The following is a 23,638-nucleotide window of genomic DNA, read 5'->3' on the forward strand; positions in this document are numbered from 1 at the left end:
AGAGAGAGAGAGCCCACTGGCAATGCATGCTGGGGGCTGTAGTCTTTCTGCCCCGCGGTGCATGCTGGGATCGGTAGTTCGCCGGCCGCTCTTGGGGAGCTAGGATCAGGCGTCTCTGCCTAGAGGGGTTGTAATTGGTTGTACACTGTCACGTGCTCCGATCCTTGCTCCTGGTTGGCTGGTGGTCCAGTTGGCCATTTCCGGACCGGGTAGAGCGGGCCGGATGTAGCCTAGGTAACGGGCCGGCAGCGGGTGGGTCCTGGGATGGGAGCTGAGAGCCCGGGGCGGGGCGCTGGGTTGTGGGAAGGGAACCCTGAAGGGAGGGGATGTGAATGGTCTGTTGTGGGGGGGAGGGGCAGGGAGCGGCTGTGGGGGGGAGGGGTCGGGGGCAGGGGGCAGGGAGCGGCTGTGGGGGGGAGGGGTCGGGGGCAGGGAGCGGCTGTGGGGGGGAGGGGTCGGGGGCAGGGGGCAGGGAGCGGCTGTGGGGGGGAGGGGCAGGGGGCAGGGAGCGGCTGTGGGGGGGAGGGGTCGGGGGCAGGGGGCAGGGAGCGGCTGTGGGGGGGAGGGGTCGGGGGCAGGGGGCAGGGAGCGGCTGTGGGGGGGAGGGGTCGGGGGCAGGGAGCGGCTGTGGGGGGGAGGGGTCGGGGGCAGGGGGCAGGGAGCGGCTGTGGGGGGGAGGGGTCGGGGGCAGGGGGCAGGGAGCGGCTGTGGGGGGGAGGGGCAGGGGGCAGGGAGCGGCTGTGGGGGGGAGGGGTCGGGGGCAGGGAGCGGCTGTGGGGGGGAGGGGTCGGGGGCAGGGAGCGGCTGTGGGGGGGAGGGGTCGGGGGGCAGGGAGCGGCTGTGGGGGGGAGGGGTCGGGGGCAGGGAGCGGCAGTGGGGGGGGAGGGGTCGGGGGACAGGTGTCTGGGAGCGGCTGGGGGCAGGGGTCAGGGAGCGGCGGTCGGGGGAACAGGTGTCTGGGAGCGGCTGTGGGGGGGGCAGGTGTCTGGGAGCGGGTGTGGGGGGGAGGGGTCTAGGCAACTGTTGGGGGGGTGAAGAGTCTGGGTGGGAGGGACGGAAGGAGGGTTCTGAGGGGAAAGGATCTGGGAGGGCAGTTGCGAGGGGCCCTGTGTAAGAAATCTAGGCAGGCAGGTCTCTGGGGAATGTGTATGGATGGACTGGTCTGAGGGGGGACTGTGATGGTTGGGTCTGGGTTGGCATGTTTGTTGGGGAAGGTCTTGGAAGTTTTAGGAGAAAAACTTTGGGGAGGCATCTGGCCAGGCATGCGTAGAGAGGGGGATTAACAGGGCATGACTGAGAGGGGAGTGAGTATTGCTCCAACTATCTTGTGAGATCATATCCTGAGCAGTAGCAGGTGTCTGTACTCACAGTGAGGTTTATCTCTATTTCATACTTCTGTCTAGTTTGGCCTGTCAGTTAATGGTGAGATTACTTATATGAGAGGAAGGTGTCAGGCTGTACTGGGATAATTTACTCCTGGGGGAATTTTGCGCCACCGCGTGTGCTCAGAATTCATGTTCCCTGCAGATTTCTTTGCTTCCCTGCAGAAAAATGACTTTCTGACAGGGAAGCAAAGGGAAGCTGCAAGAGCAGTCACACACCACTCCATAGCTGCGTAAGTAAATAATTTCAGGCACCCAGAGCAGCTGGTGGAGAAGTAAATCACTGCAGGGCTGGGGACACTCCAGCCAATGGCTCCTACCCTGAGCGATCAGCTGCTAGGAGAGGACGGGATTTCCTCTTCCTCTGCAAGGAGTGGCTGGGGCTGTGTCAGACTCACCCCCCAGAAACCTCCCCCAGCTGCAGGAAGCTCAGCATCCTCCCCTGCTTCCTGCCCCCATTGCTCCTCAGCTGTGGGGGGGAGGGGTCACTGTATGGGGAGCTGCTCCCCCGTCCCTCCAACCCCCATGCATTGGGATCTCCCATACCCAGACACCCCGCCATTCTCACCCGGTACACCAGAACCCCTCTAGTCCTCCATACCTGGCCCCTATCACACTAGACCTCAACCCCTACATCTGGACCCCCCCCCCCCCCGCACTTGAACCACCCCTGAACTCGGACCCCCTGCACTCAAACCCCCACATCCAGATTCCCACACCACTGACCTCCAGATAGCTGCCCCCAGACCCCCACCCCACCAAGCCCCACTCCCCCAGCATCCAGATCCCCCTGCTGAGCCCCCCCAGATCCCTCCGCTGAGCCCCAACCACTTTCACCTGGAAGCCCCTGCAGAGTCCCATTGCACCTGGACCCCCCCACAAGCCTCTGTGCATCCAGATCCCCCCCACACCTAGACCACCCACTGAGCTGCCTGCACCCAGATGGTCCCACATAGACTCCTATCCCCCCACACTGAGCCACTCCACACTTGGATCCTGCCTGGTTGAGCCTGCCTGCCCCACACCTGGTGCACCTGGCACAGAGGGGCAGGGCCCCAGGGTGTTTCTGGGGTAGGCCCAGGCCTTGTGCTGGGTCAGGTGCAGTGTCACCACTGAGTCTATGTCCTGGGGGTGGGAATGCTGCAGGGTGATCTCCCACCTTCGTATAGTCAGTGGCCTGTGCTCCCCACTGCCATGCTGGAGCTTCTGCATTTATTTGATGACAAATAAAATTTGCAGAATTTTAAAATACTGTGTGCAGAATTTTTATTTTTCTGGCACAGAATGCCCTCAGGAGTAATAACTACTCAGACCATTTGATGTGTTCTTTTTTTGCAGTATTGGATTCTTCATGGCCAACGACTGGTTTTGACTAAGATTTCAGCTAATATGGTTCAAGCGATTAAGTGGAAACGGTTAGTGACTTTTCGTTTGTGAGTTTATCAGCCTCTCTCACCTACTTCCAAAGTTATGATTCCTGGTTCATTTTAATTTATAGATTTCAGTTGGAGACGTAAAGTCTTGGAAGAGGCCGACAGAGCTTCAGTTGTGTTGAAAATGCTGGGAGACAGAGTGCAGTCAGCTACAAAAGAAAATCTTTACAAAGACCCCACATTTCCAGCAAGCGACACCTCCCTATTTTTTAACTATTCCACCCCACTATCACAATTCAGAGGGGAGATTTCCTGGCTGAGACCTCAGGTGAGTTTTGAGATGTGTTAGCTTAATGGTTTAACAAAATTTGACTTTCCATTAACCAGTGTTCAGTTACTGTTTCTAGTTCTTTGTATGGTTCTGAAATACAAAAATGACAAAAGTAGTGTGTTATGGTTGCTGGGCTAACTGTATCTCTGGCCACTTTGAGAGCCCTGGACTAAAGTACTCTGTGTATCAAATGTGTTTACCCAGCAAGTCTGACTAAGTTTGGCACCTGTGATTCTTCCCTTTAGGACTGTGTCACTAGTGGTGAATATGATAACTTAATGGCCTTCTTAAAAAACAAAGTATTGTTTATTTTCCCTTTTTTCTTCCCCTACACTTTATCCCTGGATAATCTCATTTGCAAACACAAATTCAACTACCATCTCTATGCTGAAGACTCACAGGAATACCTCTCTACTCCAGATCAGTCTCCTTCTATCCAGACTAAGATCTCGGCCTATCTCTCTGAAGTCTCCTTGTGGACGTCTAGCCATCAGTTCAAACTTAACATGGCTAAAACAGAGCTCTTAGTCTCCCCTCCCCTCCCCCGCAAGCTTTCTCAGTCAGTGTGAACATCATCACCATCCTTCCTGTCACTCAGGACCATAACTTGGGTGTCATCTTCACGTCAGGCCTCTCTGTAGGCCTTCACGTCAAGACTATGTCTAAATCTTGCCCATTCTTTCTGTACAACATCTCAAACATACTGTCTTTCCTGTCCATCCGCCCAGATGAACTCTCATGCAGGCTTTCATCATCTCACATCTTGATTAGAGCAATATCCTTTTCTCTGGCCTTGATAAATGCTATCTTGCCTCTCCCATATCCATTCAGAATACTGCTGCAAAGATTATTCTTCTAGTTCGTCACTTTGACGATGTCACCCTTCTCTTTGAATCCCTCCACTAGCTCCCCCTTCTCTGTCTCATCAAACATAAGCTACTTGTCTTCAGTTTTGAAGGCCTTTATGCCCTATCACCCCCCCCACACACACACACCCAATCATCTCTCATTCGGTATTGAAATGTCGATGCCAATCTCCATAGCCCATTTGTTAAATTTTCAAACTATCACCTTTGTGCCTTCTCCTGGGCTTGCCCATCATGCTTGGGAGGAGCGCACCATAAATACTGCAAAGCTTTCTAATTACTTTCCTTTGCCGACAAAAACCTGACAAGCTGCTGGTGTGCTGGGACTACCGCCTGTTGTGTCTCATTGTTTCCTTGTACTCCCTTGTCTTCTGTATCCATCTGTTGTTTCTTGTTGTATATTTAGATTGTAAGCTCTTTGCACCAGGGACCATTTTTTTGATCTTTGCTTGTACAGTATCTAGCACAACGGGGTCCTAGTCCATGACTGGGGCTCCTAGACCATATGGTAAAACAAATAATAACTAATAAGCATATTTCCCAGTGTGGGGCTCAGCTAGCCAAACAGAAAAGTTGCAAACCATCAGCTCAGGAGGGCTAATTCATTCAATTTCCTGCTCTCTGTAATGTTTACAAGAAAAGTGAAGGGAGATCCATTTCTTAATTTCAACATTGCTGGAAGATTCTCTGCATCTTGAAGTCTTTAAACCATGATTTGAGGACTTCAATGGCTCAGACACATGTTTGATACAGGAGTGGGTGGGTGGGTGAGATTCTGTGGCCTGCGTTGTGCAGGAGGTCAGACTGGATGATCATAATGATTCCTTCTGACCTTAAAGTCTATGATTCTATGATCATATCAGACTAATTGGTTGTTTTGCAGTTTAGCTCAATAGCTTGCTTAGCAATGGCAAACCGTGTTTTGCTTGGCCAGATAAGGGTTTTGGGTTTTTTTGTACTGGGATGCTGAATTCTTTCATAGCTTGCATCCTATGTTGTCCTGATAATGTACCTCAACCTTGCTTGTGAGTTGTGACCTGCACAGCTACTAGGGAGTGGGTTATTTCTCTCTTTGTTCATTCACTTCTTGTCTCTTTGCTGAGATTATCAATAGTAATGTATTATTGATGATGGAATCTATCTACCAAGATCTGGACTGAGACCCACCAGACTTATTTCACATAGGTCACCTACTGAATAGTAGTCATACTGTAACAACTCTTGTTGTCAGTAGCTACCGGTGTGGTGCTCTGCTCTTGTTCGATGATAACAGTCGGCTGCGTGCGTGTTCCCTCTGGGTGCTGCCCCAGCTCTGCGCAGATAGCTGACACAGCAGACCCCGAGAGAACCCCCAAAGACCACAGATTCTGATAAGGTACGAAGGAACCCGAGCCAGGTTTATTGTCAAATGAAGCACAGTAATAGTTTCTACAGGACATACTACGAATATGTCCCCTGACAATGGACACAGCTCAGTCAGTGGCAGGACTTTCCACTGCCCCCTAGGCTGGACAAAGATGCGCATTCCAGGACCTACTTTTATACAGTTACAGGACAGATTACTCATCCCTACTGATGTATTGAGGTACAGCCCCATGACTCATTGGGGGCTGTCTCCTCCTTTGATCATATTGTTTCTATCCATCACGCCGTCCTTTTGACCCTGTCTTTAAGATGCACCTGCTTCTAGCAGCCCTCTTCTTGCCAACTTCTGTGAGTGGGACCTGCCTCTGGCTCACAGCCCAGCTTTGCTTAGCAATGCATGGAAGTACTTTGGTTCAGGCTTCAGACTGGGCCTTTAACACAAGAGGTTATGTTTCCGGGCCTCATCTTACTACAACTCTCAGTTAATGGTAACCTGTGCTGTATTCAAACAGGAATGAAAGGTGGAACGCCCCTTATTGTGTTAATTGTCTCATGAGCCATCCGATTCCACAAAACATAGACTTGTTTGGCTTAGACTGTCATGCAGGATTTAACCTTAATGTTTGCTTTATTTTAGGAAATTTGTTCTGCTCCTCGATTGTTTTCAGACAATCCACAGGAGGTGCAAGTGAAGCAAGGGATTTTGGGAGATTGTTGGTTTCTGTGTGCCTGTGTTGCTTTGCAGAAGAGTAAATACCTGCTAACTAAGGTATAGAACAGCTTCTTGTAATGTTTCATGTCCTAGCACAGGGGTTCTCAAACTGGGGGTCGGGACCCCTCAGGGGGTCACGAGGTTATTACATGGGGGGTCGCGAGCTGTCAGCTTCCACTCCAAACCCCGCTTTGCCTCCAGCATTTATAATGGTGTTAAATATATAAAAATTATGTTTTTAATTTATAAGGGGGGGTCACACTCAGAGGCTTGCTATGTGAAAGGGATCACCAGTACAGAAGTTTGAGAACCACTGTCCTAGCGGATTCTCCTGTATGCTCCGTTAACATTTTTATTTTTCCCTAGCCTTTTCCAACTCAATGAAACTTCTATGATGTACTCTGATGCTCTGTCTCTACTCGTTGATGTTATGACATTATTTCTATCTATGCTATGATGTAGAATAGCTGCAATTGACCATGTTTTAAGTGGTGGTTTCCTCAAAAGAAAGTCCCTGTTTTGTCTTGATTTTGTTAATATTGCTTTGTCTTCTTCCAGGTAATTCCTCCAGGTCAGCCCAGCTGGACAGATGAGACATACACAGGCTGTTTCACTTGTCAAGTCTGGCAATTTGGACGTTGGGTGGAGGTAACCATTGATGATCGCCTGCCTTGCCTTGGTGGTAAACTCTGCTTCTCCCAGTGTCAGACAGAAGATGTGTTTTGGCTTCCCTTACTGGAAAAGGTCTATGCCAAGTATGTGAACTTCATTGAAGGAGGAGATTTAAATTGTAGTAATGACTAGCACATATTCTACATAGTGCTTTGTTTGATTGGATTGCATTCCTGCCATGTGGGCTTCCAGAGCCCTCTCTAGGACTTGAACTCTTTATATTTCACTGTATATAAACTGATAATTGCCAGAGTTTACCCTGGATCACCCAGATACAGTTCCACCCTCACACAGGGTGAGATTTTCTTACTGAAAGGAATTGTGAAAAAATAAGAGTTTTTTTTATAATGACCCAGCAGCTGATAGATTGCAGTGATGCTCAGCTAGCTACTAGCTGCAGATCACCTAGCTTAGTAAGACCGAAATAAAGTTTTCCCTATTGCATTATTTGAGAAGATTTAAGGTAGACATCAACGGTCAGATCTTCAGCTATTGAAAATATATGTTGCTTCACTGAAATAATGAAGCTACGACAATTTATGTTAGCTGAGGCTCAAGCTCTGAATATTTCTTTCTTGCATACTGCTGCCTAACCATCCCTTGTCACTCATTTGCTGGTTTTGTCAGGAGTTATGGACCCTGGAATATTGTTGTTGTTTTGTTTTGTGTTTGATAGTGGGGCCATTGTTTTATAAAACAAGCAGCAAAATACGATCTCAGCCCACTATACAGTGTAGACTGACAAAGCAGTTCAGAGACCAAATGCTTTGGATAAGGTGGACACCAAACTGTTACAAGATCTTAGAGAAGGGTTTGTTTAGCCCCCATCAGAGGACAAACACCTTTTAAGGTGAAGTTACCCAGCTAGCTGTAGATACGCTGAAGTTAAGGTACATGTTTCTGTCAAGGCACCTTTGGCACATTAACCTTTTCTTCTTACTGTTGGTTTGCCCGGTAAATATTGTTTTGACCATTTCTTACAGAAATGTTATGAATCTGGTTTAGTACTCTTTCAGTGTGTTCATTCACTCTGCTTTGTAGTTACCGCAAATAATAACACAACCTCCCTGATCCCACAAAATAAAACAGGTGGGAGGAAAAACTAGTTTGACTGTGTTTAGCAAACAAAGAATATATTAAGGGGAGGTATGTTAGAAACGTTATTTTTTAAACATTACTAACTATATTGTACATCATGAATGGTGATGAAAATTCTATGATGATGAGGTGCAAATGACAAGCAGTGAGCAGTTTCTGTACAGGAAAGGATTGTATCAAGCTTTCCATAAGGCAGTTGGATGTTTTCTTTTTCTTTCCCTTTTCCCATCAGGTAGCCTATCGGTCTTTCCAGGTTTGCTGGTCCAGCGCTCACTCCATATCTACTCCATCCTCCCGTAACAGTCTATTGACCGTTTTCTTGGCCATCCTCTTGTTCGCAGCCTGTGAACTTTAGTCCCAAATGTCTCCTTAAAAAGATTTCCTTATCCATCCTTCAAACATGCCCATACCATCTCAGCTTCCTCTCTTGCAGCTTCTGTCTGATACCGCAGACCTTGGTCTCATTCCACATGTGTTCCAGCAATGTCACCTCTTTCACTGCCCTCAAACATCTCATTTCAATGACTTCAGGTCTTCTCAAGTGCTTCTCATCGGTCACCCATTTCTCTGATCTGTAGAGAAGAGCTGGTCTTACCAAAGTTTTGTATAGTTGTCTCTTAAATAGTCTGGGCATATGCTTATCATAAATCACACCACCTATCTTTGCAAGTTTTGTCTCACGCACAGTTCTCTGTTGACTTCTCTGTTTGCTGCTAACCAGCCACCAAAGTACTTGAATGCAGAAACCTGATTTAGTTGCTGGCCCTCAATGTTAATATTAATCTATTTTGGTCCCATGTGAATCACCCACATTACTTCAGTCTTTTCTTTAGTCCTTTTGAGGCCATAATTTGTTAGTGCAGAAGATTTGGTCCAGGAACAGGAAACTATCGGCCATTAGTGCAATATGGTCTCCATACATCAACTTTGGACCACCTTCCATTTGGATTTTCTTACTTGTGAAGTCCATCACAGTCATGAATAGTAATAGATTAAGCACTGAACCCTGGTGGAGCCCAACCTTCACCTCAAAACACTCTGTTACACTGGTGTGTGTGTCCACTTGTCATGAAACTGTCATACAAACCCATCACCATCTGCACAAGGTCCTCTGGTACCTCACAGAATCATAGCAGAGGCACCAGCAGTCACCTAGATACTTTGTTGAATACGTGAGGTGTCTGATGGCCTAAATATTCTACAGCTGCAGTGGTACCTTTTATGTCATACTAACGTCAGGCTCCCAGTGGGGACATATGTGTGATTAAAATAAAGACAAAATGATGTTCATTTTAGGAGTAAAGTTTGAAATATGTGCCACTGGTTTTTTTGTTTGTTTTTTTTGTAGGGTGCATGGGTCTTATGAGCAGCTATGGGCAGGGCAAGTGGCAGATGCTTTAGTTGACTTGACTGGAGGTCTAGCTGAGAGATGGACCCTAAAAGACCCTGGAAGAAGCATGGAAAGAGAGAGGACTGGTAGAGTTTTGGAGAAGATGGTATTTAGGAGACTGATGAACCTGAAGGAACGATGTGTGATAAGTTGCTCAGTCCTCAGCTCCAGGCAAGGTAATATGAGCATTCCAGAGATTCTTAAACATGGCAACTGTCTCTGTCTCTCTTCCCATAAAAGGAAAAAAGTAAGGGAAAGTAGTGCTTCAGCACCACTGGTCTATGGATACTCAAAGCTAACTAGCATGTTTCTAGGGATTCTGGTGATCAGCATTTCTCTTCACTCTTCTGATCATAGATACATAAACCAGGCAGTTATTTGTCTCTGTGTACAGTGTGGGTTGCATGTTCATCCGTTGTGTTCACAGGCAGAGCCGTGGACTTGTAGCAACTTTCTTCAGTAGAAAGTGAATCTTTTTCACAGTGGATGGAGAGCTTACTACCTCTTGCCTTGAAAAAGAATGCTGGGTAGTTTTCTACTTCCTAACGATGGTTATCTTTCCTGTACAGGTGCCAGTGAACTGGGAGAATTTCATGCCTTTATTGTCTCAGATATGCTTCATCTCTCCAGAGTCTCGGGCAAGGAAATCATCTTGCTACGGATACGAAACCCTTGGGGGAGGCGGTGTTGGAAAGGACACTGGAGGGAAGGGTAAGTGGCTTGTTTTCATTTAGAATACTCTTTTTAAGGTACTACCATAAAGATGAAGATATTTATTGTGTTGAGCACATAGTGTGTGTGTGTATTACTGAGAATAGTATTCATAATAGGCTACAACAGAGAAGAGTTGCAGAGTACGGTAGCCTTATTTCATAGAACCTTTTTTATGAGTTCAACATACATCATCATGGATCTTGTGGGTCTTAATTTTTTGAGGCTTTGGGTCTGGCAATCCAGATGTCCAAATACATGATACATTGATAGGAAATATGTTTTTTGGTGGTGGTGGTGGTGGGGAGTTTAAATGGGTTATAGATTGTTGTAATACGCTATCAATCTGTGATTTTTGGTATCTAGAAAATGTGTGAATTTAAGCTCCCAGGCTCATCTTCTGAAGGGATTGTGCAGGTTTCCTTTGAGGATGAGGACTGAGAGGTCAGATATAGAGTGATCACTTGGTGAAAAGTGTTCACCCACAGGTGATATGGTACGGTGCTTGTCTTTTATCATATTTCTGTCTGAGTTCTTCTGAGAGCATAGTGGTTGTCTCATTTCACCTTCATCAGTGGTTTTCAACCTTTTTTCCTTTGTGGACCCCTACAAATATTTCGAGTGGAGTTGCGGACTCCTTTGGAAATTCAACCTGTGGTCTGTGGACCCCTCCCATAGACGTCTTAGACTGAAAACTGACTGAACAGAATTCAACTATACATGTTGCACATGGTCAGCACAACATTTGACGCAGTATGAGAAAGGGTGCTAGACAGTGGACTTGTATGGTAATGACAACACTTCCAGGTTTTGATCTGGGGATATTTACATACTTTTGATTAATCAGAAAAACAAAATGCCTTTTCTTGATCTGAAATTTTATTTTCATAGTCTACCTTTTGTAGACCCCTTAAACATAGACCACAGGTTGAAAACCACTGACTTAAATAGTTGTTGTCTGTAATTCACTTAATCCCCTCTCCCCCAGATTTTTTATTTTTCTTTTTGTGGCTGAAAAGGTGTGTTATCAGGCCACTTCACTTGAATGGTCCCTTGAAATATGTATTAACTGGTTATGTTCAGTGGTGAGCTGGAGCCGATTCGCGTGAACCAGTTGTTAAATTTAGAAGCCGGTTTAGAACCGGTTGTTAAAGGGGTGAGCAATTGGGAGAGGGAGGTTTTTCTGTCGTTACACCGGCCCGCGGGTGACATCCGGCCCGCCTGAGCTCCCGGCTGGGGAGGCTCCCCCGGCCACTCCCCTGCCTTTCCACCTCTTGCAGAGCCTCAGCGTGCCGTGCCGCCAGCGCTCTGGACTGCTCCTGGGCAGCTCCTGCTGCTTTGAGCGGCATGGTAAGGGGGTGGGGCTGCGAACTCTAGTGGGCTGCGTGGCATCCATACACGCTGCCCTGAGCAGCATGGTAAGGGGGCCGGGGCTGGGAGGAGGGGTTGGATAAGGGGGTGGAGGTTCTGGGGTGGTGGTCAGGGGACAGCGAACGGAGGGCGGGGGGGGGGGGGGGGGTTAGGTAGGGGGTGGAGTCCTGGGGAGTCTCGGGGGGGAGGGGTGGTCAGGGGACAAGAAGCATGGGGGGTTGATGGGTTGCGGGTTCTGAGGGGGGCAGGACGTGGGTGGGGGTCAGATGGGGACGGACGGACAGGGGGCTTGTACTCACAGGGCGGTTCCCTACCGGGTCTTCGGCGGAGGGTCCTTCACTCACTCCGGGTCTTCGGTGATTCTGATAAGCGGCACTTCGGTGGCGAGCCTAAGACCCAGAGTGAGTCAAGGGTGTGCCGCCGAAGAACTGGTAGGGAACTGGTTCTTAAGACTTTGGCAGCTCGTCACTAGTTATGCTAAACAATCTGTTCCACCTTGTATTTAACCGTGATAGTCTGAGTACATTTCCCAGACCTGAAGAAGAGCTCTATGTAAGCTCAAAAGGTTCTCTATCATCAATAGAAGTTGGTCCAGTAGAAGATATTACCTCACCCACCTTGTCTCTAATGTCCTGGGACCAATACAGCTACAACAACACTGCATTAAAAAAAAGTTAGCCTAATTTAAAAATTAGTGTTCTTTTATGCGGTGTCTAGCACATAAAGGAAGACGCACTCCTTGCCTCAAAGAACTTAAAGCTGTAGTACCCTGTTCTGTAAAGTGCAGAATGTTTTTCAGTCTCAGTAAAATTAATTGGAATTGAAGGTGCCCAGCAATTAGTAGGACCCTAAATAATTAGTTGTGGCTCAGATCTTCAACTTGTAGTAACTTGGAAGCCAACATGCTAAAAAGTTCTTGCCCTACTGCTCTATGGAAATGGTGTGTCGCTGATGTAAGGGACTCAGTAAGTGGCTCCAGAAAACCCTTCTAAAACAGACATATTTTATTTTATTTGTTGAACCACTTTTTTGTGTTTGGAGTTTTTTTTCCACTTCCTCTTTCCATCATGCGCAAATTCTAAAACCTGATTTAAAAAAAACTAACAAACAATAAACAAAAGTACAAGTACTTTTCACATTGTTCAGTGTTCATTGTAAATAAGTTATCTGTTTTACCTGGGAGCATGTTCTATAATCCCTTACTCTTTGGTTTAGCTGGTTTCTAGGTCTTCCTTCACAGAGATTGCCTATCTATAATTTCTGTTTCCAGTCCCAATGATTAATAACTAGAGGAAATGTATGGATGAACACAACAGTAAAATGAAAAACTACTTTTTTTTCTCTAAGCAATTTTTGATAGAAGATTTTTGTAGAACTCTATTGGGAGTGTGAGCGAACAGCCTAGACATTGACTTTTGTGAATTTATTTGCAGTGGTCAAGGGTGGAGCCAATTGGATCCAGTAGTTGCTTCAGAATTGCTTTCCCAGATCCAGGAAGGAGAATTCTGGGTTGAGGAAGAGGAGTTTTTCAAGGAGTTTGATGAGATTACCATTGGATTTCCAGTCACTGAAGATGGACAGCTTCAGAGTCTCTATACAGGTACGATGTGGACAAAGGGACTATTCGTAACAAATCAGATTAGTTTAATGGGGAAGTCTGATTTGAATTAAAAAGGGCCAAAATTAGACTTGTTTAGCACTAGACCTTTGTGGTTTCCAAAACTTTTTCCAAATTTTATTGAGTATGCACTGAGTGCGTACTCTGGGTGAGATTGGAGAACAGAACTGGCCCCGACTTGGTAAGTAAATTAAACTTATAAACTGTTTGCTTTCTCTGCATTTCTCTGATTTACTGGAAAAATCCTCTTCCTTATTTGCCAATAATTTTAAGAGTTGCAAGTGACAATGGTTATGCAAAGCTCAGGGACTCGCATACTTTGAGGCTGTGGAGATTACTGCAGAGCTGACCTCCCTGCTATAGAATTATGCTCCGAAATCTCAACTTTCATTTAAAAAAATGTTTCTAGCCCTTCTGGTTACAGTGCACACTCCATGCACTATTCCATGCAGCCTAGGCATCAGGAGGTTTGGGAATGATAGCTGGAGTCCAGCTCACAGGCAGCGCAGTGAAGGGGTAAAACAGAAGTGTAAACTGTCAAGCTAGGTTGTGTGGAGAACAGTGCAGTAGCTGAAGCCTGGGGAGATAAGTTGCTGATGCCATCTACAAACTCTGGCACACAGGGGGAGAATCCGGTTCTGAATTAGGTCATCTGAACAGCACCGGAGGAACAGAAGCCTGGGGAATGGAGCCAGGTTTATGTAATTCTGCCTCAATGTAGGAGGCTGGACTTGATGACTCCTCAAGTTCTCCTTTGCCCTTCATCTCAATGATTCTGTGCTTACTCCAGGGAAAGACCAGTAGAAGGCATTTTGGCCCCGATTTGGCAAAATATGTAAACATGTTTGTACATCAACTCCTATTCACCAAAGTATTAAATCATGTGCTTAAGTGCTTTGTGGAATACAGATTGTTTGCTGAATTCAAGTCACATTAAGTAGTGTAGTAAGTGCTCCTCCTCCTGCTCCTCCACACCCCAGAGGTGTAGGTGTTGCAGTTACACCTTCATCCCACCTCAAGATGATCTATGGAGTAGCGAATTGGAATTCCGACCTACGCTTGCTGTAAAGTTCTTAACATCAGCTCATGTTTGCAAATGAGACGGTCTCTATCTAGGTTATTTTATTGTCCTCGTTTGCTGCAATATCAGATGTAAAATATTTAAAAGCAGAAATACCAATATTTTACTCTCTTCCTTCCCAACCTGTAGGCCTTTCCTGTGTCTGTTGCGGCTGGGAGGAAAGAAGGAGATTGCACAGGAGTTTTAAAGCCTTTTTTTCAGGCTGAAGAATTGTTTGCTACGTCTGGCCCCTTGGTGTGGGGGTTAGTCCTTTCCTGTAGAAAATTTAATTGGGGAGCCCTGTAATGATCTCTTCCAACTGGGAGACAAATTTGAGGTTTCAGACTTGTAGAAATAGTTCTGCATGTGATCTTTAAGGATAAAGTTCCTCAGCTTCCCACTCTGACTTGCTTGGGATACCTTGGCTGTGAATGTTAGCTCACAGAAAATGGCACTGCCACAGCAATGCAGTCAGTCTGGAGACTCCTGAGCCACAAAAATGAATTGTTTCCAATGCTGATGTGCGTTACCTGTTTTTCTTTATTAGAGAAAGTGCTGAGTCATACTCAGCATCTCTGTGGATCCTGGGTGAAAGGCCAGTCTGCAGGTGGTTGCCGTAACAACAACAGCTTCCCTGTTAACCCCAAGTTCTGGCTGAGGATATGTGAGCAGAGTGAGGTGTGCATTGCTCTTCTGCAGAAACCCAGGAAGTACTGCGCTGATTGGGCTGGAAGAACTCGGAATCTGACCCGCTTAGCAGAGGAAGGTTCATCTCTGACTGAAGGCATTCAAGGGAAGAATTACCAGGCTGTGGGACTGCATATCTGGAAGGTAATTAGGGGTAACTGTTCAAACTTCTAGTTGGGCCAAGAAGAAAAGTTTCCAGAAAAACAGGAGCATCTGACATAGTCCCTCATTTGCTATAGCAATGCCATGTGTCAATTGTTCATAGAAGTCAGTGGTGTAAAAGACCTATTAGACGAGCCTCCCCATCTCACAGGGTCATTGAAGGATTGTTGCTTATCGTACATCTACCAGGGCTTTATTCCGTTTATTTTTAAACCTTCCAAGCAGTGAAGCTTCCACTACTTCTCTTTGGAGACTGTTCCCCCAGTCAGGACATTGCAGTATTAGAAAGTTTTTCCTGATAATCTGCCTAATTTTTCCCTTTCTTAATGTCGACTCCTTTCTCTTAGTTAAGCCCCCTTGTACTATTCTAAGAGGTTCTTCTCTCACCGTGGTGTCTACACCCTTCACATGTTTGTGTACTGTTATGTTCCTCCCTTAATTATCACCTCTTATATATGTTTTAATCTTTTAAAATCTCTGTTAATCTTTTCTCATAAGTCAGTCCTTTCACCACCCTACTTGTTTTGTTGCTTTTCTCTGGGTTCTTTCTAGTTTCTTAAACTCTGTATAATAATGTGTGTACCCAGAATGCAACACAATGTGCATAGGAAGAAAACTAATTTCAGAACTGCCTAGTACAACTGAAAATAATTCTACTCATTTGTATATGCAATTTTGTGCAACTCCGTTTTGCATACTCAGGCTATCATGGAGGTGTTCAAAAACTTCAGAAATGGGTTTTTATGCTTGCCAGTTGCACAGTGATCTGCCCCTGGGTTCATTAATATAATTTCACCTCCAAGTGTAATTTGCACTATGAAAATATCTTCTAACAGCTTTTTTCTTCTTAATTACTTTTGTAAACAAGAACATAATTAGTAGTGGATGAAGGCTTATTTTACTGATGCTCAGGCCAAACTCTTTAACTCAAAGTATGAGCAGTATTTTTCTCCTAATCTCCTTTAATTCCCCACAGATCTGTTACACAATATTTTAGGTATAACAAAGCGTAAGAGTTAAAATGTTTGCCCTTTACTGAAAACGTTTCATTTCAGCTGAAACGTGGCAGACAGGTTTTCAGTCTGGGCCTGGTTTGCTCCAGCCTGTTCATTTTGTTTGTTTGTTTGTTTTTGTTTTGAAGAGAGCAAATTAAAACGAACTGTTTTCACTTTTTTTGATAATAGTTGCTCACTTTACAAAATGTGCTCTGGTAGTTGCTGAGCCTTAACCTGCCCTGAGAATACATGAGATTTCCCCAAAAAGTATTTGTTTGAAAAAGTAGCTGTTGTACATGAGCAAGGTTCAGCACCACTGAACTTTGCATGGAAAACGAGAGCTTCCCATGGTTTATGGTCTGACCATGTTGGCTCCTGGGTAAATCTACTCTGAATGAAAGCACAACAATGTATCAGAATTTTGTATTTCCTTTGGGCAAAATTCTGCCCTGAAGCATGCTGGATCGGTTCTGCATGGGGCCGGTTTGTAACTGATATCCCTACGAGCAATTCTAGCTGAGACAGAATTCTTCCTGGGCACTCCCAGGATAAATATGCCGGAGCAATGCTCTGTGGCCTTTTGAGATGGTGTAATGTGCTATGTGTGTGGTCTGCTCCATTGGCTGATGCATGGGTGAGATGGTGGACCATTTCCCTGTACTTACCTCACCCTTTCTTGCCCCCTTTTTGGCATTAACTTCCACAGGGAAGCTGTGTGAGAAAAGGGACTACAGTCCCCAGTGAAATTCTGTTGAGCACTGCTCAAGGGCACAAGAAGGGGGAAGCATTTTCTCCACCCCGAATTGCTGACCCTCATGAGTGCTATCCTGAATCTGACCCTTCGAGACAGGTTTGGAAATATCTGACCATGTGCATGGTCTGCCAGATGGCAAAACACACACTTATGGTGCTATGGATTTGGGGTTTGTTAACTGAATATTTGACCCAGTTTAACTTCGCTATAATCTTGTCAATTTTCCTACAATGCTATGCTACATTATGTGTCTATTTTAGGTGGAGAAGAGGCGGTTTAACCTACCAAAGACCCTCTCTGCTCCTCCGGTTGTAGGTACCATTTGTCATTCTTATGACAGAGAAGTACATCTGCACTCTGACCTTGCCCCTGGTTATTACCTTATTGTCCCTAGCACCTTTCTGAAGGATGCAGAGAGCGACTTTCTGCTTCGTGTATTCTCAACGGGGAGAATCTGCCTCAGGTAGGTTCGCAAAGGAAGAGAAGTAGCAAATCCCACAAAAACCCTGTTGACAGTTTATGTAAAGCATTATACCCTTTACGAGGGCTTGCTGTGACCTGAACTATGGTTAGGAGAGGTACACGTAAAGAAGGTGCTAAATCTTTTGAGTTCAGGTAATTAGTGTGGCTCTATAACGTGCACGTCTCCTGGCTCTTTGAATGGGGTCTCGGAGATGTTTGAAATCCTTCCTATAGACGGGTGGGGAACCTCCGGGCCGCCTCTTCATTTTGTCCGGCCTGCAGCAAGTCTCTGCGCTATGGGCCGAAAGCCCCGAGTCTCAGCGGCCCCCCTGCAACTGGGCTGGAGCTGCGAGCGCCGGATCGCCAGTATGTCCTTGTGGCTCCTAGGTGGAGGGGCGATCAGGGAAGCTCTGCATGCTGCCCCCACTCCCACTGTCGGCTCCGCAGCTCCCATTGGCCAGGAGCTGCGGGGTCAGCGCCTGTGAGCGCTGGCCGTGCACCGCACTGAGCTGCCTGGTCCCTCTGCCTAGGGGCTGGACATGCCAGCCGCTTCTGGGAGCAGTGTGGAGCCAGGGTAGGCAGGGAGCCTGCCTTAGCCCCGCTGCGCCGCCAACCAGGAGCTGCCTGTGGTAAGCGGCGCCCGGCTGGAGCCCACACCCTGAATCCCCTCATGCATCCCAACTTCCTCCCGGAGCCCGTACCCTAAACCCCTGCCACAGCCCTGAGCCCACTCCCGCACTTCAAATCCCTTGGCACCAGCCTGGCACCCCCTCCTGCACCCCAAACCCTTCATCCCCAGCCCCACCCCAGAGCCCGCACCCCCTTCTGCACCCCAACCTCCTGTGTGTACATTGTGGAGAATATACTTCATCCAGGGTCTGGTGTGTTTTTATACAAGAATCTTACTGCTGCACAATTACTGCAGGCATCAGTACATCTTGGATGTTGCACAGTTCTGTGATGTGCTCACTTCATCCAGGGTAGATGTCTTCTGGAGCTCTGTGGGTAGTGGGGAAGGACTCTGAGAGCTACATTGTTTTCATATTTCCTTCTTTCTTTTTCTCCCTTGCCCTATTTAGTGGGGGGAACCTTAGGGAAATTAAATGCAAAAATGTAAGTTCATGGAACGTTAAGGTTAAGAAACTAAATGCATCAATGTTAGGAAATTCAAAAGAAATTTAATCAATAAACTAATGCAGCATGTTGTATTTTCTATTGCTATTTCTTAAATACATATTTTAATGTGCTTATACTTTAAATTTATATTGTGCAATGTGGCCAGATTAAAGGTGCTGTAGAGATCTTAATTTTTACTTTATGGTATTTATTTTCTCTTTTCCACAAATGTTCAGGTTTTGCATTTAATTATATTTATACGTGGCAATGATTGGCATTGAATTGACAGTTAATGGGAATGCTTGACTGTCAAGAGTTTGCATTTCTTGACACACATTTCATTACTAGTATTTGTCAATAGTTTGACAGCTGAGCACTAAGGATGGTGAATTGCAGTCATGGAAATCTTTTACCTTTTGTACACTACTTTCCCTTTCTGTCTTACATCTGATAGTGAGATAAAACCGCCACCCACTGATGCTACCCTCTGTGAAGAGCTCCCACCAGGTGAATGGGAGACTGTGCAGCTACAGGGATGCTGGAAAAACGGCCAAAGTGCTGGAGGTAGCAGGAACTTCCACTCCTTCCATACCAATCCCTGCTTTCCCCTCTCCGTCCCTGCAGGAACAGAAGAGCGCAGCATGAAAGTCACCCTCCGTCAGCACTGTCAAGATAGCAAGTGTCTTCCAATAGGGTTTCATATCTTCCAGGTATGATTTACCCCAGTCAATCTGATTGTTTCATTTACAAGAATCAACTAAATCCATCACTTATTCAGGTGCCTCTTACCTTGGAGAATGGAAATGCAGCCTATAAATGGTTACATTTGGGCCAATACAAGTAGACATTTGAGCTGTATTAGTTCACAGGTACAGTAGAGTGTATGGTATTACAATGCATGATTGGATAGCATAGCAACCGCATTTCTGGTTTCACTGAACCCTTGTCATGTTCTGGTTTAGAAGTCATGCAGCAGCCATTTTCTGAACATTTGAAGGGTTTTATTTAACACTAAGACTATAGCTAGTTAACTCTATGTTAAATTATACACTTCTTTAAAATGAGTGGATTTTTTTTCATTTTTGCACAGATGCAAACGGTTTGGAATGTTTCGTGACTAAGACCCAATCTTGGTAATGGGGCATGAATCTCTCCTGCCCCCCTCCCGCAACACATTTTTTTTTTCCTGTCAACTGATAAGAGATCCTGAACAAACAGTGATCGTTATATGAAATAGGATGTGTATTTGGAGGGGTGGATTATTTATGGAACACACTGGTTTGTTTTAAAGGTGTGAGATCTGAAATTATTTTAATGCCTTCAGGTGCCTAACAGCAGTTGGAAACCACATACTTGTTCTTTTCTGCACTTGGAGCCACTGGTTAGCTGTGTACCTCACTGCTACTCACAGGAAGTGAGCCAACTGTGCCGACTCTCTGCAGGGAATTATGTAATTGTACCTTCAACGTACTTGCCTAATACTGAAGGCAATTTCACGGTGGTCATAACAACCAAAATAGACAGGTAAAAATATATAGGTACGTGTTTGGGTTTACACTGTTTCTAAATTCACATGTAACAGAGCATAGGACAACACTACACAATCCTTTATAATAGTAATGTTTTCATATTTATTATAATGTCTTTGTACCACTACCACAGAGTGACTGGGATGACTGGCCCTTTAAGGGAACAAGGGCTGGATCCATCTGTGCCATAATTACCAGCCCCCCATCTGAGGGGTGATACTAAGGGGATCGGTGTTAACCTGATGAACACTTGGGCCTCAGAAAGAGGAACTACAGGAAGTAGGTTAGGCCTGTGGGAGGCTCTGATCTAAGGTCTGCAGGAAGTAGGGAGGTTAGATCTTGAGAGAGACAGGTAGAGTTTCCTGGGAGATGAGACAGTAGGAAACTACTAATGCTTTGCACTGAAGTAATTTTCTCTTCTCTTTTCAAATAGGAAACGCATTCAGAGCCAGGAGACCCTTGGACAAATATTGCAAGAAGTAGGTGGCATTTGAATTTCAGTGGCACTGAGATTGAGGTACACTGGAAGTCAGAGAGACAAACAGATACACATTAGCTAATCATTTGCACCAGGGACTGGGAGACAGGAATTTGAAAGTTCTAATTCCACTCCATTGCTAACTGTTTGTTCTTGGGCACATCAGTAAACCTCTCTTTTCGTTTTCCCAGTCTGCAAAGTAGCAATTATAGTATAACTCTGTCTTCTCTTATGCTGCCTCATACACATGGAATCCCCTCTCTGAAATGATCTATAAAGCCAAACTGAGTCCTTCAAATCCATCCTCAATACCCACCTCTGCTGTAAAGCCTGTGAGAAGCTGGTGAACGAATTGCTGTGATGGGCTTATGGCGATAATTGACACTTATATTTGCATTTTAAAAGTTATTAATATTCATAAAGTATGTATGTGTGTATATATACATATATTTAACTGTATTCTTCTCCCTTTGTGTCACCATCATCACTCTTATCATTTTATTTATATATTCAGTCCTTTTCCTCACTCAATGGGCTCTGACCTGTATTGGGGACTTTAGGCACTACTGCAATATTTAGAAATTAATACTACTAATACAGGAAAAAAGAGGAGGGAAAACCTGGAGATGATTGCCCTGCACGCCTTAGTAGGTCTACATTTGTGTTTGTTTGCACACACAATATGCTATAATGATAAATCACATTGGGCTATGAGCTGTTTTGGTCAAGTAAATGCAACATGTTTAACATTTCACTGATTTTTTTTTTCCATTACACATGTGCACAATGTTGTTGCAGGATTGGGCATGAGTTCTGAGTTCCTGGCACTTACGATATTTTTATTTTAGGGGGGAAAAGATCCAAAAATATTATTTTTTGCAACTGTGTTAAAATTAAAATCTGACTTGCATTTTAAATCAGAGAGTGTTCTTGATAACACTGTTTACTTATTAGGCAAGACAAATACCAACCCGATAAAACCTCCAAGAGGGAAAGAGGCCAATTATACACAGAACAAAAAGCAAACAAAAAAACACCCACACCAGGTATCAGTTGGCTTACTAATTTTCTTGCTCGAGGTTGTGGTGACCAGTGATTATACTTTGTCCTCAAAACCACACGAAAAACTGGACTTTTATTTCCCAGAAATTAGAGATGGAAATGTATATGTACATTTCTAATGGTGGCCATTCCTTTGGAATCTAGGAGCTGTAACACCTAAGAAATAATAGCATTATTTCCATTTCTTGTTCATTATTCATTTCTTTCTTAGATGTGGTTCTTGCCTGTCTCTAGGGCAAACGTTGATAGGCCCATCCCTCAGTAACAACAGCCTATCTAGAGAGATGATTCTTACATTATTCCCTAAGGGTAGTAAGACTTGGGCCTACCCTGCTGTCCAGTGGTAGGGTAAAGTGACAGTGGCACTCCCCTGAGAATACCCTGCTTCAAACTTCCTGAGAATTTCAGTTTGGAGATGACAGGCACAATCTCCTCATTGATTGCAGCTAAGATACAGAAAGAGGTGATCTCTGAGTCTAAGAAGTCCTAGCTGGGTGAAGGTTATAAAGACTAGAACCTCGAAGCAGTTCAGGTTTTTGAAGGGGAACCAGTGGAGAGCATAGACCACTTTGGTGATGTGGTTTTGTTAGTTTGCCTAACCTAAAAGTGGGCTGCTGTGTATTTAAACAACTATGTGCCTTTCCTGGTCTATGCCAGGTGGAGTACACTGCAGTAGTTTAGCCTGAAGGAGACGGAAACATGACTTACTGTACTGGGCCTACATCTGAAAGAAAAAGGTGCAGTCTCCCTGTTAATCAAATATTAAAGCACTTTTGGTTACAGCTGCTGTTTGGTTGAGTAGGAATGGTGACGAGTCCATTTAGGACTATGAGACTACGCAGTGTCTTCCTGTTTCCTACCAGCCTCACCACTTGCTTTTCATTCAGGTAGTTGTGTGTCTCAGGCACTGGGACAAGTGGACAATGGCATTGAGAGAGAGATGTAGAGCTAGTGCCAGTGGTATACTGTATTGTATATTCCTAGGGTTCTGTTCAGTCTAGTTCCAAAGTACTGAAGTTATGGGATTTGCATCACTTCCTTGAGACTATTTAAGTGTATCAGGAAGAGAATGTGTAATGATACATGGCCTTAATTCCTGAATTTTCCTTTTCTCTGTCTAGCTAAGGCATATCTGCCAATCTTTTCCCCCCTGAGACTCTTAACATGTTACAAGCTACAGGTTTTAACCTATGAAATAGCTTCAATTCAGCCTCTTTTTTGCAGGTCTCCTTTACAGCTGTGATGAAAAGGTAATTTGGAATTCTCACATCAACATCATAACAATAGAGAGACTAGAAAAGCCTGACCTTTGGCTATTTTCAATTTGAAATGAAGTAACCAGAAAATACCCTGAGCCCGGTGGTTTTCCATTCAGACTGACTTCCAGCCTGGTGACGTCCTCTCTGAAAAGATACCTCCTTGACCACATGCATCCTGATGAGCATTCGTCCCCTCCATATGTTTTACTACCAGCGACATACAACTGGACTTAATGCTATACCTCAGTTCTTCAAAAATATGGACAAAGGATATGTGCACATGTTTTAACTCAAGCTGCAGTTCTAAAATTAAAGCAGGAAAAAAATGTGATCTGTGTACATCATGAAAGAACATTTGGTGAAGAATATCTAAGTTTACAAAACAACCTCAGGAGACCAGGGGAGGATAGGAGGCGTGTAGGGGAAAGAAACTGGAGTTCCTTTTTCAGGAAGGAAAGACTAGGATCCAACAAAGTACACTGGAAGAGGGATAGACCAGATCTATATCGATCACTGCCAGTCTTATTACAGAGCACTTTATCATGGCCCTGCTGCAATGAATGTTTGTCATGAAACTGTAAGTTTGGAAAGGATGAGTTTAGATGAGTTTGTCTTACACCATGTGAACACCTGGAAAGAAAGGAAGAAATGACTTTTGCAAAGCTGTTGGTTTGAAACGCCATATAAGACAGTATTTTTGTTACTAGTAACCAGAATGTTGTTTTCTTAATTCCTGTTAAAATATTTCTTACTCAAGTGTGGTTTTTTTTAGATATTGTGTTTTCTTTAATAAATATACGGTGATGTTAAAGAGTTTAAAAGGTCTTCTGTTAATATCATTGATCGTTTCAATCTTTTTGTGTTTCTTTAAGCTTAATTTGTTGTGTTGTGGCAAGCTTTGCAATCTTTTGGAGTCCCCAGGTTTCCGCTAAGTGGGAGCTGAAAAGCAGAACTAGATTCTCCTCTGACGTTGACTTTTATACGTTTTCCTTCAGAAACCGAAAAAACTAGGCTGCATGGAGCTGAGTTGGAAACAGAACCTTTTCAGAAGTGGAATCAATAGAGGACTATATATTTTTGTGGAGATTAGTGGGATGGTGACACAATAAAAGATAGTACCAAGTGCACCAAACCCTTAATTTTCATAGAATGGTGCTATATCTAGGGGTGGCCCTAAGAAATGAT

The 23,638-nt window shown here is 45.0% G+C and overlaps 1 protein-coding gene across 6 annotated transcripts; it reads left to right on the forward strand.

Moving 5' to 3' along the window:
• Nucleotides 1–201: 201 nt before the first annotated feature.
• Nucleotides 202–23,268, forward strand: CAPN10 (calpain 10). Of its 6 annotated transcripts, XM_054040666.1 has the most exons (15): nucleotides 1,163–1,422; nucleotides 2,721–2,797; nucleotides 2,888–3,083; nucleotides 5,955–6,086; nucleotides 6,588–6,784; nucleotides 9,148–9,365; nucleotides 9,759–9,900; nucleotides 12,705–12,871; nucleotides 14,497–14,780; nucleotides 16,808–17,010; nucleotides 18,580–18,632; nucleotides 18,750–18,835; nucleotides 19,450–19,649; nucleotides 20,088–20,133; nucleotides 22,419–23,268. In XM_054040666.1, exons 1-15 carry the CDS (start codon nucleotides 1,420–1,422, stop codon nucleotides 22,446–22,448), a joined length of 2,034 nt encoding a protein of 677 aa, XP_053896641.1. In that variant the 5' UTR covers nucleotides 1,163–1,419; the 3' UTR covers nucleotides 22,449–23,268. The 6 variants fall into 6 exon arrangements, with proteins under 6 accessions (XP_053896639.1, XP_053896640.1, XP_053896643.1 ...); XM_054040664.1 differs by lacking the exon at nucleotides 1,163–1,422 and adding an exon at nucleotides 202–234 and having other exon boundaries at nucleotides 18,580–18,835; XM_054040665.1 differs by lacking the exon at nucleotides 1,163–1,422 and adding an exon at nucleotides 219–252 and having other exon boundaries at nucleotides 18,580–18,835.
• The last annotated feature ends 370 nt before the right edge of the window (nucleotides 23,269–23,638 follow it).

The sequence above is a fragment of the Malaclemys terrapin genome, chromosome 9, assembly GCF_027887155.1.
Source record: "Malaclemys terrapin pileata isolate rMalTer1 chromosome 9, rMalTer1.hap1, whole genome shotgun sequence".
NCBI lineage: Eukaryota > Metazoa > Chordata > Testudines > Emydidae > Malaclemys > Malaclemys terrapin.